Source organism: Diospyros lotus, chromosome 5 (assembly GCF_014633365.1).
Source record: "Diospyros lotus cultivar Yz01 chromosome 5, ASM1463336v1, whole genome shotgun sequence".
Taxonomy (NCBI): Eukaryota; Viridiplantae; Streptophyta; class Magnoliopsida; order Ericales; family Ebenaceae; genus Diospyros; species Diospyros lotus.
The window spans coordinates 210,762-225,611 of record NC_068342.1 but is presented as its reverse complement, the minus strand read 5'-3'; the positions used below and the strand labels follow the sequence as shown (position 1 = coordinate 225,611).

The following is a 14,850-nucleotide window of genomic DNA, read 5'->3' as shown; positions in this document are numbered from 1 at the left end:
AAAGTCTGTGACGTAGAACTCATTCTTCATTGTGAATAACACAGATTATCCACCAGGCACTTCTCTCTCTTTCGCCCACAGAACAGAAATCCACGCTTCCTCTCGTTGAGATTATGATGCCGACCGATCGACCTTGAATATTTTAAAGCGACAGCACTGTATTGTATTAATTAAACGCATATTACAATAATGTATTGAGGTAATGGAATAGTGTCACGTCAATCAAACAATATATAAAGAGAGAAGATTAAGGTCCCCTGGGTTGTCTCAATAGCCACCCTGCCTACTCCGAGCATAAACCAATCAATAAAGTAAATAAGAAATATAGTGGCCGCTGGCCACCGTCCCCACCACCCCGGCCCCCCCTCCCCCCACCACCAACACCATTATCAGCAGTCGGGGTTTCTCAAAAACCCTAATCAAAGGGTTTTTTCTTTCTTTCTTTCTTTTTGTTTTGAGTTTACACAAACAAAATAGAAATCGTCATGTCTTTGTTGTCAATGCCATTTTCGGGAAGAACCTCAGGCTCCTCAACTGGAGGATTCAGCTGGAACTGGACTGGTCCTCCGAATGCTTCAACACTCTCTCGCGCTGCTGCCTCTGCTCCTAGTTTTCCGGTAAGTACGCCTTAAGCTTTTGTGCTTTTTTCCTTGTTTGCCTGCCCACAAACCCAAAATGAAAAAGGGAAATGCAATTGTCAATTGTGGACAATATGATCAATGCCCTTCTCCTCCAATCCAAATCTATGCTAATGGTTATACAAATTTTGATGTCCCGTCCCCTACCCAATTACGCCCTTTTTAATTTTTCTTTAACGAACGTCCAAGTAACCATGTTCGTTTCCGTAGAGTTTTTCATAATCTCTCTCTCTCATCATCATCCAACTCCCAAGTCAAGTGAATTGAACTGGTAGTTTTAAGAAATAACAGATCTTGTTGCAGATTAACTACTTTTTTTTTTTTTTTGCTTTTCGTCATATTGCTCACAAGCTCTTCCGATTTCTTGTGTTTTTCGTTTTTTCTATACGGATATGAGAAATCTATGATTAAGAAGAGAATGCTAAGTTTTCATTGAAAGTTTAGGAATTTAACCGAGTTCCTATGAATCTTTTCTTCCTATTGAATGGGCACGATCTGAAAATAATGTGCACTTTAAATCAATTTTAACTTGCAAGTTCATTTCCAAGGAATATAGAAATCCCTACCCTCGAATTTCAGATCAGTACTCTGATCAAAAGGAAAAATAATATATAGTGAATAACACAGATGATTCAAACTTATGTCTGTCAAATCTCCTGTTTCCCCCGGCACAAAAAAAAAAAAAAATGATTATCGAATTTAGTTTCTCTTTCCACTTTTATACTTCTCCTTCTGTATTATCAACTTTTTTCAAAATCGAAAGTGACAAAGGTAAGGATCATCAAGATCGCATTTAGTTTCTCCTTTTATGCTCTGATATTTGGAAATCATCATACTCTGGGCTGCATTGTGGACCTTACTGACAATATCAAGGATTTCATGTTTTGTCTGACTAGATAGCAGCAAACAGTTTTCGTTTGACAATAGATGATTGTCATATGTCCTATGGTGGTGGCTGCTCCAAGTTCTCTCGTAGGCTAAAGTTTTGGATGATTCAAAATCTATACCTTCGGAAACCCAATAGAAAACATGAACCACAAAAAGAGTTTAAGAGTTTACAAATACAAGATGAGGGTCACTCAAAGAAACACCTGGAGGCAACTGTGTCACACGAAGAATGTGTTCCTCCTACAGGAGCACTGGGAATCGGCTTGCCAAGTGGAGGTAATTGGTTCATATTTCCATTGTATTCAACATGATGATATCACTCAATATGTTTTGGTGAACAGGAAATGGAGGACTGACTATAGTCAGATCATTCTTTTCTTGTTTACCATGCACCCGAGAAATCTTTGTTGATTTCTGCTTTATATTTTAATTAGAAACTTAAAAGAACAAAAAGGAAAACTGTGACCACAAAAACTGTAAGTTTAAGCATTATGTTTCATCTATATTTAAGAATTATGTAATCTTTTTGCCTTTTGCTTATAAAAGTAAGTACGATCAAGTCTCTTTATTATTGGCTGTTTTTGCAATGGTTAAACTGCAAACTCCTTAGAGGTACAGACAACTTCACATCAGGGAGAAAGTTCTCTTCCAGATATGCAACCAACCGTTTCTATTGAAATGACCACTTCCATTGAATCTCCTTCAAGTTTTCCTATCAAAGGGGCCCCAGAAGAAACATCTTTTCCTGGAATAAGTTCTGACGTGAATTCTCAAGTTGATGTTTCGATGAGATTTTCTGCTTCTGCGGGATCTCCTTCAGCTTCGCTGCAAACTTATTCCTCCAATATTTTTCCTTGGGATAGTGGAGCACCCTCTCTGGGAATTGCTGTCATTGGTGCTACTGGTGAACTGGCAAGGAGAAAGATTTTTCCAGCATTGTTTGCACTGTACTACAGTGGCTTTTTTCCAGAGGTATCCCATTTTTTGTTGAGATTATAATGTATTCAGCTGTGGTTGGTTTTTTTTAACTTGTATAATAAAAATATGGTTATTATATACATGAATATTTCATGACTTTTTAAGTACTTTTGGAAGATTTTTATGCTTTACATACCATCCCCACCTAGTGGGATTAAGGTTTGATATGTTGTTGTTTAACAGCCTGTAGCTATGGTCGCATTCAAATCTTGTTTGCTGGATATTTTAGCTCACTATGCTTCATCCTCTTGTGTTTTTTTTTTTTTTTTTCTCTCTATGATGTATCCATTATTTTCTTGTTGGGGAAGTGGGTGTTGTTTCACTAAAAATTAATTACCTATGACAAAATATTACCACTAGTTATTTATGTTGAGATAATCTGCTAATTTTGACTTCTGGAGGCAGCATATTAGTTTGTAAAGATAGGTGGGAGATAGCAATAAGAAGAAAATCCTTTTATCTTTTGTGCTGATTCAGTGGGAGAACTTTTGGGTTTTGTGACATATTATGTCATTTGATGAAGTTACGGGTACTCTCATTTTAGGTAATTAGTTTGTTCACTACTTTCATTGTGAAGCTTGTTCTATATCTGTAATCAGTCTCTCCAGCATTAAGGTCAGTCTACAGATGCAAGAGCAGGGAAATAAGTTTCAACTGTCAGTTGTTAGGTGTAAGATGGAACTAGGATTGAAGAGAACAGCACTATTACTTTAGCAGTTGGTACAACAAATCGAGAAAAAGAGAAGTAACAACATCCCAAAGTTTGTAATTCAACATTTCCATTCTGGGTTTTCCAAATCTTACCATTGCTTTTCCATGGCTGCAGAATGTCTTTATCTTTGGTTATTCAAGGAAAACTTTGAGTGATGAAGATCTCAGATCCATGATAGCATCAACTCTTACTTGCCGAATTGATCATCAGTATGAGCTCGTATTCTTGACTATTGAGCTCTAGTTAGGCACTCAAATTGTCATTGTTCTCTAGAATTATATTGAATGACGTATCTTGTGCATTATAGGTGGTTTAGTTTATATAATCAAGGACTCGTAGAGTATGAATAGTTCCTTAATCTGGAAAATATTACTATGCAGGCAAAATTGTGGTGATAAAATGAATGATTTTCTTAGAAGGACTTACTACCTTGATGGAGGGTATGACAACCAAGAAGGGATGTCAAAGCTCCATTCGCAAATGGAACTGATTGAGGTAAGGTACTGCAAAGAGGTTAGTTTGATAATTGCGCAGGTTGGATGTTTTTGGCAGTTAATTTTTTAACAGCATTTTACCTTTCTGTTAGGGTGAGTCTGGAGCAAACAGAATATTTTACCTTTCTGTGCCACAAGAAGCGCTCCTAGATGTTGCAATCTCTCTTGCTGAAAATGCCCAATCCAAGAAGGGTTGGAATCGTATAATAATTGAGAAACCATTTGGCTTTGATCCACAGTCTTCTTATCAGTTGACTCAATCTCTTCTTTCCAAATTCCAGGAGGAGCAATTGTATAGGTTGGGAGCACATTATTTGCTTGTATGGACACATGCACATAAATTTCCTGATTTCTAAAGGAAAGAGTTTTTATTTCAGGATAGATCATCTTCTAGGAAGGAACATAATTGAAAACCTTACTGTTCTGAGATTCTCTAATCTTGTTTTCCAGCCACTCTGGAACAGAACCTATGTAAGCAATATACAGGTAATGATCTGTTCAACAATTGAGCCTTGTGTGTGGTTTTGAGGATTGTATCTTCATATTTAGTGTTACATTACCTAATTTACAGGTCACGATATCAGAAGACTTGGGTGTGCAGATGCAAGGAAGGTGATTACAGTCATCATTTGCATCTAGCATAGCATTCTCTGTTGCTAATAATAATCTTATTTTGATTTTGTTGTTTTTTGCACAGATATTATGATGAATATGGAATCATCCGTGACATCGTTCACAGTCACATACTCCAGACAATTGCATTGCTAGCTATGGAGCCACCAATAAGTCTAGATGGTGAAGACATCCGGAATGAAAAGGTACATGACCTGTCTTTAGAAGACAAGTTGCAGAGATATTATCACAATATTAGTGTATCTTTTGATCTTTCACAAAAGCTTCTCTTCAGGTCAAAGTTTTGAGATCAATCCGCAAATTGGAACTTGGTGATGTTGTCCTTGGTCAGTATAAAGGTGGTGGCCCTGGGGGCAAGGTTGATACTCATTTTGGCAGCCTGACCCCCACGTACTTCGCTGCAGCTTTGTTCATTGACAATGCGCGGTGGGATGGCGTGCCTTTTTTGATCAAAGCTGGCATGGGACTTATCAAACATAGGTATTATCTTCCGCTGTTCTGTCATTCTATGAGCTTACTACACGCTTATAGTGAATTGAAATTCTGTTGGATGACTGCTCAATTTTCAGATTTCAGTGCGTGACCTAGAGTTGTTTTAATATTTTTCTTCTTCGTTTTTTGTTTTCTATTTTTTCCATTGTTTTTAATATGTAAAAGTAGGTCTGTTAGCAAATTTTCTCAAATTTCACATTCACATGCAAATAATGTTTTATTTTATTTTGATTTGGCATTTATTTAGGTTTTAGTAAGACCACTGCCTTTGTTTCTATACCCTTCAAATTATTTGATAATGGAATACAAATTTTTACTTTAGCTTTTGTCCTTGTATCTTTTGCTACTTAAATGTTGTGTTGAGCTCTCGTCTTAACCATTCCTTTGAGACGCCCTTGCATCTTTGTTGTGGTGCCATATAACCCATTTGGTAACTTCATAGGCTCATAGCAATAATGACATGGTTCACGTAATAGCGAAATTGTGATTTTGCATGATCTCTTTTCCTTAACACTGTCAATTCAATTCAAGTGACTGATAGTAGTTGGTTTTTGTGCTGTGCAGTTGATCAAAGACCAACTGTGAGCTGGTATTTATTAATTTGGTTACCATATGGACTGTCTTTTGATCCTATTAGCTTTTATCATGCAGGGTGGAGATACGGATACAGTTCCGCCATGTTCCTGGCAATCTTTATCGTCACCACATTGGGCATAACATTGATCTTGCCACTAATGAATTGATTCTGCGAGATGCGCCAGATGAAGCCATCCTTGTTAGAGTTAATAATAAGGTTCCAGGACTGAGTTTGCACCTGGATGCTTCAGAACTCAATTTGCTCTACAAAGACAAGTAAGATTTCTAGTAAGCCTCACGACGACACAAGATGGATGGATATATAGATATAGATATAGATATTCCCGCTCTCTCTCTTTCCTATTCTTTTATGCACTGTGTCCCTCCGTTATTCTCAGGTATAACAATGAGGTACCTGATTCTTACGAGCATCTTCTTCTGGATGTCATTGATGGAGACAGTCATCTGTTCATGAGAAGTGACGAGCTTGCAGCTGCCTGGAATATTTTATCCCCAGTTTTGCGAGAGATAGACAAAAAAAATATGGCACCAGAATTGTATGAGTTGGGAGGTAGGGGTCCTGTTGGAGCCTATTATCTTTGGGCAAAACATGGGGTTCCATGGATTGATGACTGACTGACTCATCATCATATTGCTATCTTCCGAATATGTACTTGTATTTAGATGAAAAGTTTTGGTAACACAGCTGTTAACTCAACTGCATATATATTGTGTTGCCATTGTGTTTTCTAAATCTAAATCCATATCGTGGTTTCAAAAATATAATTTGGTTAGGGTGTCGAGTGTCAACATCATGACTTGTAGTGATGCAACGTAATAGTGTTAGCTAGACATGTGGGTGGTTGGTTGGTCAAGAAAAAGGTGAAGCTGAGAGCAGCATGAAGAACGAATGAAAGGAAAAAGACGAGAGGAGGTGGGGGGGGAGATGGCAATGGCATTTGTGTCTAAGTCAAAATTATGTGAGACGATGACGTCAGGGGATGGGCGTCACAGCGTTAGGTGTTCGTTACGTTATGGGTAATGGCTCAGGGTTCGCCCTCCCTCCTTCAATGACTAAAAAAAAAACAGAAGAGAGGACGAAGTAACCAAGCATCGGGTATGGGTCAGGGCCCGCCCTCCCCGTTTGCCGTCGCTGCCATCAATGCTTCTGCGTCACCACTGCTTCGCTGCTGCCTGTGACTGAAGCAATCACGTATGGAGAAGAAAGAGAGGGGAAGGAGAATGGGTTTTTTTGGGGGGGTTGCTGTGGCACATTTTTATTGGCTAATTTTGTACCCTCAATATTTGATTTTGACTGTTTGTCATGTCACTATCACATCGTCATCACGGCAGGAACTTTAATAGTGCATGTGCAAAAATCTTTAAATGTGAATAAATTATAAAATATTTCAAATTTTTATAATTTAGCGACCACGTTACAAAAGATACTAAGATTTGATGACTTTTGGTGTGATTTAACTGCAAGTATCAAAGAAAAAATCTCAATCAATTCATGCGATGCAACAATCTTATTGCTACAATTTTGTGTAAAAAGAATCTTTATCTTACGTCATCCTTCACAAACCCATTCGCACCCCAACCCTCATCCCCCTATATAAAATAATAACATATAGCCTTACTCATCAAACTAACCGGACATTACCCCCTCCTCCCAGCTTCAACAACATTAACCTAATCATTCCCCTCTATCTCTTTTTCTCTATGTTTCTTTTATTTGTGTGTTAATTTGTGGGTGCAAATTAGTATGTGTGATCAACCCCTCCTCTCTCTCGTCCCGGTACATAATTAATGGAAAGAGAAAGCAGCAACAGGAAGAGGAAGAATGACGGTGAGGAGGAGGAAGAAAAGAAGATGAACGAGTTCTTTGCTCTGTTAAGCAGCACTCGAGATGCTCGTGATCGTCTGTTGGGAAACAAATCAAAGCAGGAGGCGGAGAAGAAGAATGCAGCAGCAGCAGCAGGACCTCCATCTTTCCTGCCTGAAGATTTCATGGACTTAGCTGCTGCTGCCAAGTCCAAACCCTCTTATTCTCATGCAGATATGGCACCGGCAGCAGGTCCTTCAAATACAAAGCATCAGAAAGCTGAAGAAGACCGCCGCCGCCCCCACCAACAACAAGAGGATGATGATGAGGGGGATGGCTTAGACCTCAAGCTTTCTCTGTAGTAAATTATTAAGCAAAGGAAAGGGCAACGGAGAGGTTGATCAGTTCAGATGTTTTTATCATACATGTTCCCGACTGCAGCTTAATTTCAATTTAATTACTTTCAGGGGTTGGGTTCAACCCATTATTTGTCAGACCTGAGTTATAAACAGCGGCTGAGAAAGAAAGAGGAGCCAGCTAACTAAACTGAGCTTCATTAATCTCAATCCATAGACATAGAGATAGAGATAGAAGTACAACAATAATTACAATCGAGGAAGAGAACAAAAGAGAATATTGAGCCTAATTTCATACAGGGACAAGAAACAAAAGGAAATTCTTTAATAAGTGCATTTTGATATCTAGTACAAAAATTTGAAATTGTTCGGTGATCGCGATGAACTAGAGTCTGAAGACAGGCTTGCAACAGCAGGCCCTTCTTCCTCGGTTATTCAAGTAAAGCTGGACTAAGCCTAAATGATATATTACTTGGATAAGGTCTCTGACGAATCTAACAAGGTAAAGGCATCGCCAAGTGGTCCATTTTTAAGAGAGATGTATATTCTCTGAGATGTCATCCACGGCAAAAGAAATCAAAGCGAGTACGAGGTGTAGAATAGACAGTAGAAAGTATTTTCGAGAATACTATGGTGTTGGCTGCTTCTGTATAATGAATGCCATCCCAACTTATGTATCGGGCTCCTTCGCTGCAAACTTGATGGCCTGGCTGACCACAGGGCACCTTGATGTTATAGTTGTATGGAGGCCCTCCATACCCACAACATGCCATCAATGGACTTGAGAAACCTGGAAGGTGCAACAAGATCACTAATTTTACAATAACTCTACGGTGTCGGTATGTATGTATATTTGTTCTCTGGAATCTAATTGCCATCTAAATGTTACAAGTTTTCAATATTCATATAGAAACAGCATAAAAGATACTTATCAATAAATAAATAAAAGCGTTAAAAAAGAAAATGGAGTTCATTAATTGGCTTACCATATTTACTAGAGTTGGCAATGAGATCATACTTGATGGCATATATATCCACATACACAATGGTGGCGTCCTTCATTTCTGATCTCATTTCTTGGCATAACTGGAGTAGTTTGCTGTTGAAGACTCTTGCAGCAGTATTATAACTTGAAAGACATCCATAGGGGTCAAGATCTTTGGAACTACTTTGAACCATTGAAAGTTTTTGGGGCAGACAACCCAAGGGTCCAGTGTTGTGGACCCAAAATTTCCTGCCACCTTGATCGTATATAGCCTGTTTTTGATATTTAAAAGAATGAGATTTTATCAAGAATACTTGACAGCTTAAGCAGAATATGTATGAATAATCCTCCAATTTGTGTTTGCTAAAAGGGTAAGATTGTTTCTTTGTGACTGGAAGATCATGGGTTCGAGTTACAGAAACAACCCCCTTTGCCAAAAAGGGTAAGGTTGTGTAGAAAAACAACCGTCACAAGGCAGGAAGCCTTGTGCACAGGGCGGCCATGTTTTTGTAGGCTCTTTACTTGAATAGCTTCTCGTGGATGTCTGTAAATCTCAAAATGAACAATGTCGCAGATAAATAAGGAAAAGTGAATCATTAGAAAACCAGGATACTACATAGTATTGTTAGAGAAAACCAAAATTATAACGATCTTTGCACTTCTTTAGCTCATTAAGCAGCTTCTGTTCCACTTGCACACATATTTTGTCATATGATCCATGGTGCATTTTCTATTTCTAGATATTTTTCCTGTACCTCACATTCATATTGAACCTTTAAGCACCATCTTGGACCAGTAAGTGGTGCAGCAACAGGTACAGACTTCTGTTTTAGTCCCAGATTCTTGTGCCTTTGGATGCTCTAGCATTCCTAACTCGAGGGAAACATATTAAGGTCTATTCATTTCAATTCATGAAACCTTAAAGAAGCTATGAAGTATGAACACATCTCAGCTTCTTCTTAAGCCACAATTTCAGAGTTCTCTCGGTTTTTCAGCTGATTATCATATCATATAGTCTAGTACTCTAGCTAGTACCAGACTCTCACCTGACAACACCCACATTGGCCTTGAAGACCTTTATAACATTCTTAAACCACTTAAATATACTGTTTGCCTCAATGTGTCCCACTTCCTGATGTAGCCTCCATTAGAGATCACACATGAGGCTTTCAGCATCACCCAGTGACTCCAAGTTCCATCCCCTTACCTTAGCTAATGAATTTCATCATGTACATTCTCATATCATCACCAGAAAACTGCTTCATACTCCTTGTAGATTAAAATTCAAAGTTCAATTCATCAACTTCAATCATAGATTCATCCTATCACATTTACACAGTTTGGAACTAACATACAAGGCATTTCGATCAATGTAAACTCACAGAAACCAGTTAGAACACACCTTCACTTGTAGTGCTGCTAGAATTCCATACAGTTGACCTAAAAATCCACGGGTAATCATATTTTAGAATTTTAAATTCATGATCTTCACTCAAAATCAGCTTTCGATTTATTATTTAAGGCAGAATGACCAACTATAATCAAGTTTAAGAGATAAAATCAAGACAAGGCATTGTTTCAGATCCAACATAGCTGCAACTGTTACCAGAAGATATCTTCTTTCAATTCTTACAAAATTCTCAAATCCTGTCCTTGCTACACTCTTGCAGATACAATAGCATTGATGACTTGTTAACAAATACATTTTTTCTCTTTACAGCCTTAAACTAAAACACAGACCAATATAACAGTGACTATATAAAAGAAGAGCATGCTCAGTCCTCTTTCAATTTCCATCTCTTTTAAGCTTGCTCATAGTTCCTTTCCATCAAACAATCATAGACATATGGTGTGCCAAAGGTCAATATATCCTATGGATAACATCCAATTCATGAAATGCCATTTCAAACCTTTTATGCTCTTTAAAATGTCATACAGGCATGCCACTGTAAACAAGAATGCAAGCACTGAGCTGTTGGTCCCTGCCTTGTTTTCTACCATGAACAAGGCTGTAAAGCCCAAATAGGAGAGCTTCAAGTTGGTCTATCCACCATGGAAGAGCATCCCTTTCTGTGTCTAAGTACCTGTTTTTATATAACAGTTTGATGCTCATGCTGTAATATGCACTCACGAATGCAACATATTTCACTTTCAAATATAGATGCAATACAAACAAGTGGATATACATACCCCAGCAGAGCCCCCCACCAATGGCTGGATTCTTTTCTTTAGCCTTTCTTATTTCCTACAACATCAGCTTTTTGCTGTCTTTTCCTACTAGGTTTCCTCTTCTTTTATTTTCTCTTTTTACTGATAATCTCTCTTTTTCTTTTGCTCTATAAGAATATAACAAATCGATTTTGTGCTTCAACCTGTTGGCCAGACAGCTAAATACAATAGAAAAGCCCCTATTTTTTAGAAACAACCTCAGCCAGATGGCCCTGCCAGGTAGCCATTTCTTACATAGTCCCAAAAGCACTCGGCTTCCAGAATCTGGCTTAAATTTGCTTGTCCTCGGCTGATGAGCTGTGTTTCTTCCTTCAGCTTCCAGATGAGCCACAGTCCTAGCTCATGCTCTAACCAGCTTCTACAGTGCCGCTGCTGATGCACTATCGGCTCCAATTCAGCTTGCCAGTTCTCCAATTAGGCCCTCAATCCTTAGTCCATCCCTCTAATGAGCAATATACTGGTGATATAAATCCTTAGGAGGGTTAAGCCTTTAACTCGGTCTCAAAATTCTCGTTCAAGTCTCCCATTTCAGCAGCAGGGTGCTCCTAAGGCCTAGCACATCCTAGTTCATTTCTTTATTTATTTTTAAATTCATTTTCTGAACAGCAAGTAATATCCACCAAAATTACCTTCTCTTGCATTCTTTTCTAAATCTCATTTTCATACAATATCCCATATAACCTAGATTCATCATGTCTTAGCAACAATTGAAAACCAAAAAAAAAAAAAAAAGAGGGTTAACAAGCAACCGTTATTGTATATATATAAAGTAGATTAACATACAAATTTAGGTGTCACAGACAAACTTACCTTGATGGCATTCTTGATCTCTATAATTACAGATGGGATCCTTCTGACAACTTGCGTATAGGAGAAGTTCTTGGCGAATGAATCAGCAATATCATTTTGTCCAATATCAATTATATAAAGTGCATCGCGAAACCCTTGGTCATCGATCAAATTTGGAAAACCTGAAGGTTGAGTTTACACATACAAATCAGTTTAATTATGTACTTCTCACCTTGGAAAGCACAAGCTTAAACATAACAACAATCTGGCTTTGAAAATTGCAAAACTCGACTCCACTACAGTAGTTAAAAAATCACGTCTTGATTTATTTGCTAGCTAGAGTCTCTGCAATTTTCCCAATTGGATACTACTAATAACAGTTTACAGGAGCAAGCAATCAGAAATTTTGTTCGAACTTGTAAATTATTCTCTGATCTGATAAGAGACAACAAGAAAATAAGGGAAAGCAACAAAAAGAAAGAGAAAGTGAGAATGAGTTTAATTCACTGACTGTTACCTGCGTGAAAAAGTTGAAGGGAGCGAGTCCTAAAGCGAAGGAACTGATTAACCTGAATGTTCAACGAAAAGGGTACGTATTTAGGGAGAGTAGAGGAGCCCACGACAGCAAAGTTCGCTCCATTTGTGAACGTCGTCCCCACTGAGTCCAGATAAGGGTTTAACAAACTCGTCTTCACGCTCTGGCCTACACGCCATCACCACCGAAAAGCAATATAATAATTTATTCATTTCATTTATAGCATACGGCCAACGCATATATAGTTACTTTATAATTAACTATGTATTACTGTTAACCTCAAATATATTTTCTTTCACTTGAATAAATTCAACATAGTTATTATAATAATAATAATTATTATAGTGTAGGAAATGGGATCTTTGTGCCGTTCACGTGACGTGGATATATATATATATATATACGAAAATGGTGATTATTATGTGACACGCAGACGCAGGGTATGGACAAATCCCACCGACGCAACCCTTTCGACAATTCAGGGCCCATCCTCTGCCCTTTCTGAGCCACTGCTTCCGTGAAATTAATGCCGGATCTTAAGAATTAACCAGCACGATTTGGTCCCGCCCCATTTTCGGTTTCACCTGTTTCCTAATCCGACCCAGTTACAGAGTTCCAAAGAAGACGCGCACGCGCACACAGTTTTGATCTGTGAAACGAAGAAGTTAACCGGGGGAAAGAGAGAGATTGATTGCTTACAGAGGAAATCGATGAGGAGGCGGCCGTCGGAGAGGCGGCCGGTTGATCTGCGGAAGAAAGTGCGGCCATTGGGGAGATTGACAGGGAAGCCGATACCCGCGACAAGGCCGCCGGTGTCGGAGTTGGAATCGCCGAAGTTGAAGATGATAGGGGGTTTGGTGCACTGAGAAAGGGAGAGAGCTGGGCGTGGCAGTGGCAGTAGCAGTAGAGAGAGCAAGATGCAGGCGAATTGGAAGGAGGAGGAAACTGGGAAAGGATGATGATGATTGCTCATTTGTCTGCCTGTCTCTCTCTCTCTCTCTCTCTGGGTTTTGCTAAACGCCTGGCTCGTTTCCTTCTTCCTGTCCTCTGCTCTGCTCGTTGATTTGATTGTGTTTTAACATCGTGAGAACTGATATGATGCCCGCGTCGGGCAACATAAAGGCAACATTATGTTGCCCGACGCGGGCCCCACCACCACCCAATTCCCCCTCGCCTCCCGTACAGGGCAACAGGCACCCCCCCTCCCTCCAATTATCCCCGATTCCCCACATACAAATATATATATATATAAAGATTATTATAAATTATTATCTAAATAAATTATTACTCCTATTCAATTAAAATTACAATTATTTTAATAATTATAACCATAATCATAATTAATAATTTATTTACATTTTTAATCACAATAAAATTTATACTTAGTTCATTTTTTTTAATTAACCCTATCAAATAAGAGTGTAACCGAATTGATTAAATTATTCAAAGAAATTTGACGTAATTTAATTGGGGAGTGAGAGAGTGAGAGGAGTTAAATGGTTTAATATTTGTAATTTTTTTAATTTTTTAATCTATTCGATTTAACCATCTATTTAATCGAGTTGGTTCGATTTAAAAAGTTGCCCTATTCAATTTGAATAATTCGATTAATTTCACCTTCTTCCCCAATTAAATCACGTCAGGTTTATATGAGTAATTTGATCGATTCGGTTACATTCTTAATAAATAGACACAATTAAAAAATATGAAATGAGTATAAATTTTATTATGATTAAAAAATAAATAAATTATTAATTATAATTATAGTTATAATTATTAAAATAATTATAATTCTTATTGAACAAGAGTAGTAATTTATAATAATATTTAAAAAATATAAAAATATTTTCATATATATATATGTGTGTGTGTATGCATGGAAAATTGGGGTTGGGGGGGGGGGGGGGGGGGGGGGATGTTGTGGCCTACTGTAGGGAGGGGGTGGTGTGCCTATGGCCTGGTATAGAGGAGATGAGGAATTAGGTGGTGGTAGGGCTTGCGTCGGGCAATATATCAGATCTCTTAATATCGTTTGTAGTAAACTAATAGCCTTTGGATTGCTGGTAAGCTTGAGTTGGGTCATAAGTGATGGCTCATAAGTCCACAAGCCAAGATGATCCATGCACTACTCCCCTTCAACTTGTTTCGAGCCCATTTCATAGTCCTCATCTTGTTTACATCTACAAAATGGCCTAAAATGAAGTGGAAATTGCAAAAAATAACCCCCCACAAATACAAAACTCGTTTTTAGCCTATTTTTGACAAAAAAAGGTTTTTATCCCATCCAAACAAATAGTTGTAAAAAAATAGCCACTTTTCCACTTTTGACCCAATCTTTGACTTTTCAACTCCTCACTTTAATTAAAAATTAAGAATAAAAATAAAGATAATAAATTACCAAACTATCATCAATACAAAACAAACAAAAGGGTTGAATTTCTATTTAACTCCCAACAGACCCGAGAAACCCCTCATACTTATAATAATAAATTTTTAACTATTAAAGTATTATTATTATTTCTCAATACTAATTTTTATTTTTTAATAATTTAATAACTGGGTGGGTATTCAACCCATGGTGGGTCCCTTACCCTTTTTTAATATTAAATATATATGTATTATTATATATAAATAAAATTAATAAAATAATAATAATTAAAAATTATAAATATATATGAATTATTAAATAAATAATTGAAAATTTGTTATTCAATGATTAT

The 14,850-nt window shown here is 37.7% G+C and overlaps 3 protein-coding genes across 5 annotated transcripts; 2 read left to right on the top strand and 1 right to left on the bottom strand.

Annotated features, from left to right (window-relative positions):
* Positions 1–347: 347 nt before the first annotated feature.
* On the top strand, positions 348–6,134 carry LOC127801804 (inactive glucose-6-phosphate 1-dehydrogenase 4, chloroplastic). Of its 3 annotated transcripts, XM_052337214.1 has the most exons (12): positions 349–617; positions 1,535–1,802; positions 2,137–2,498; positions 3,331–3,425; positions 3,597–3,711; positions 3,803–4,008; positions 4,088–4,196; positions 4,282–4,322; positions 4,408–4,528; positions 4,618–4,823; positions 5,487–5,687; positions 5,810–6,134. In XM_052337214.1, exons 1-12 carry the CDS (start codon positions 486–488, stop codon positions 6,045–6,047), a joined length of 2,094 nt encoding a protein of 697 aa, XP_052193174.1. In that variant the 5' UTR covers positions 349–485; the 3' UTR covers positions 6,048–6,134. The 3 variants fall into 3 exon arrangements, with proteins under 3 accessions (XP_052193175.1, XP_052193174.1, XP_052193177.1); XM_052337215.1 differs by lacking the exon at positions 3,331–3,425 and having other exon boundaries at positions 348–617; positions 2,390–2,498; XM_052337217.1 differs by lacking the exon at positions 349–617 and having other exon boundaries at positions 1,614–1,802; positions 2,390–2,498.
* A 1,086-nt stretch (positions 6,135–7,220) lies between these two features.
* LOC127801447 (uncharacterized) lies at positions 7,221–7,598 on the top strand. The gene has a single exon (XM_052336617.1). The coding sequence runs from the start codon at positions 7,221–7,223 to the stop codon at positions 7,596–7,598; it is 378 nt and encodes a 125-aa protein (XP_052192577.1).
* Positions 7,599–7,774: 176 nt separating this feature from the next.
* On the bottom strand, positions 7,775–13,224 carry LOC127801808 (GDSL esterase/lipase At1g09390). The gene is made up of 5 exons (XM_052337224.1): positions 12,830–13,224; positions 12,113–12,298; positions 11,617–11,777; positions 8,579–8,849; positions 7,775–8,382 (listed from the first exon to the last, which is right to left on the bottom strand). The coding sequence occupies exons 1-5, from the start codon at positions 13,101–13,103 to the stop codon at positions 8,150–8,152; spliced, it is 1,125 nt and encodes a 374-aa protein (XP_052193184.1). The 5' UTR covers positions 13,104–13,224; the 3' UTR covers positions 7,775–8,149.
* Positions 13,225–14,850: the final 1,626 nt, after the last annotated feature.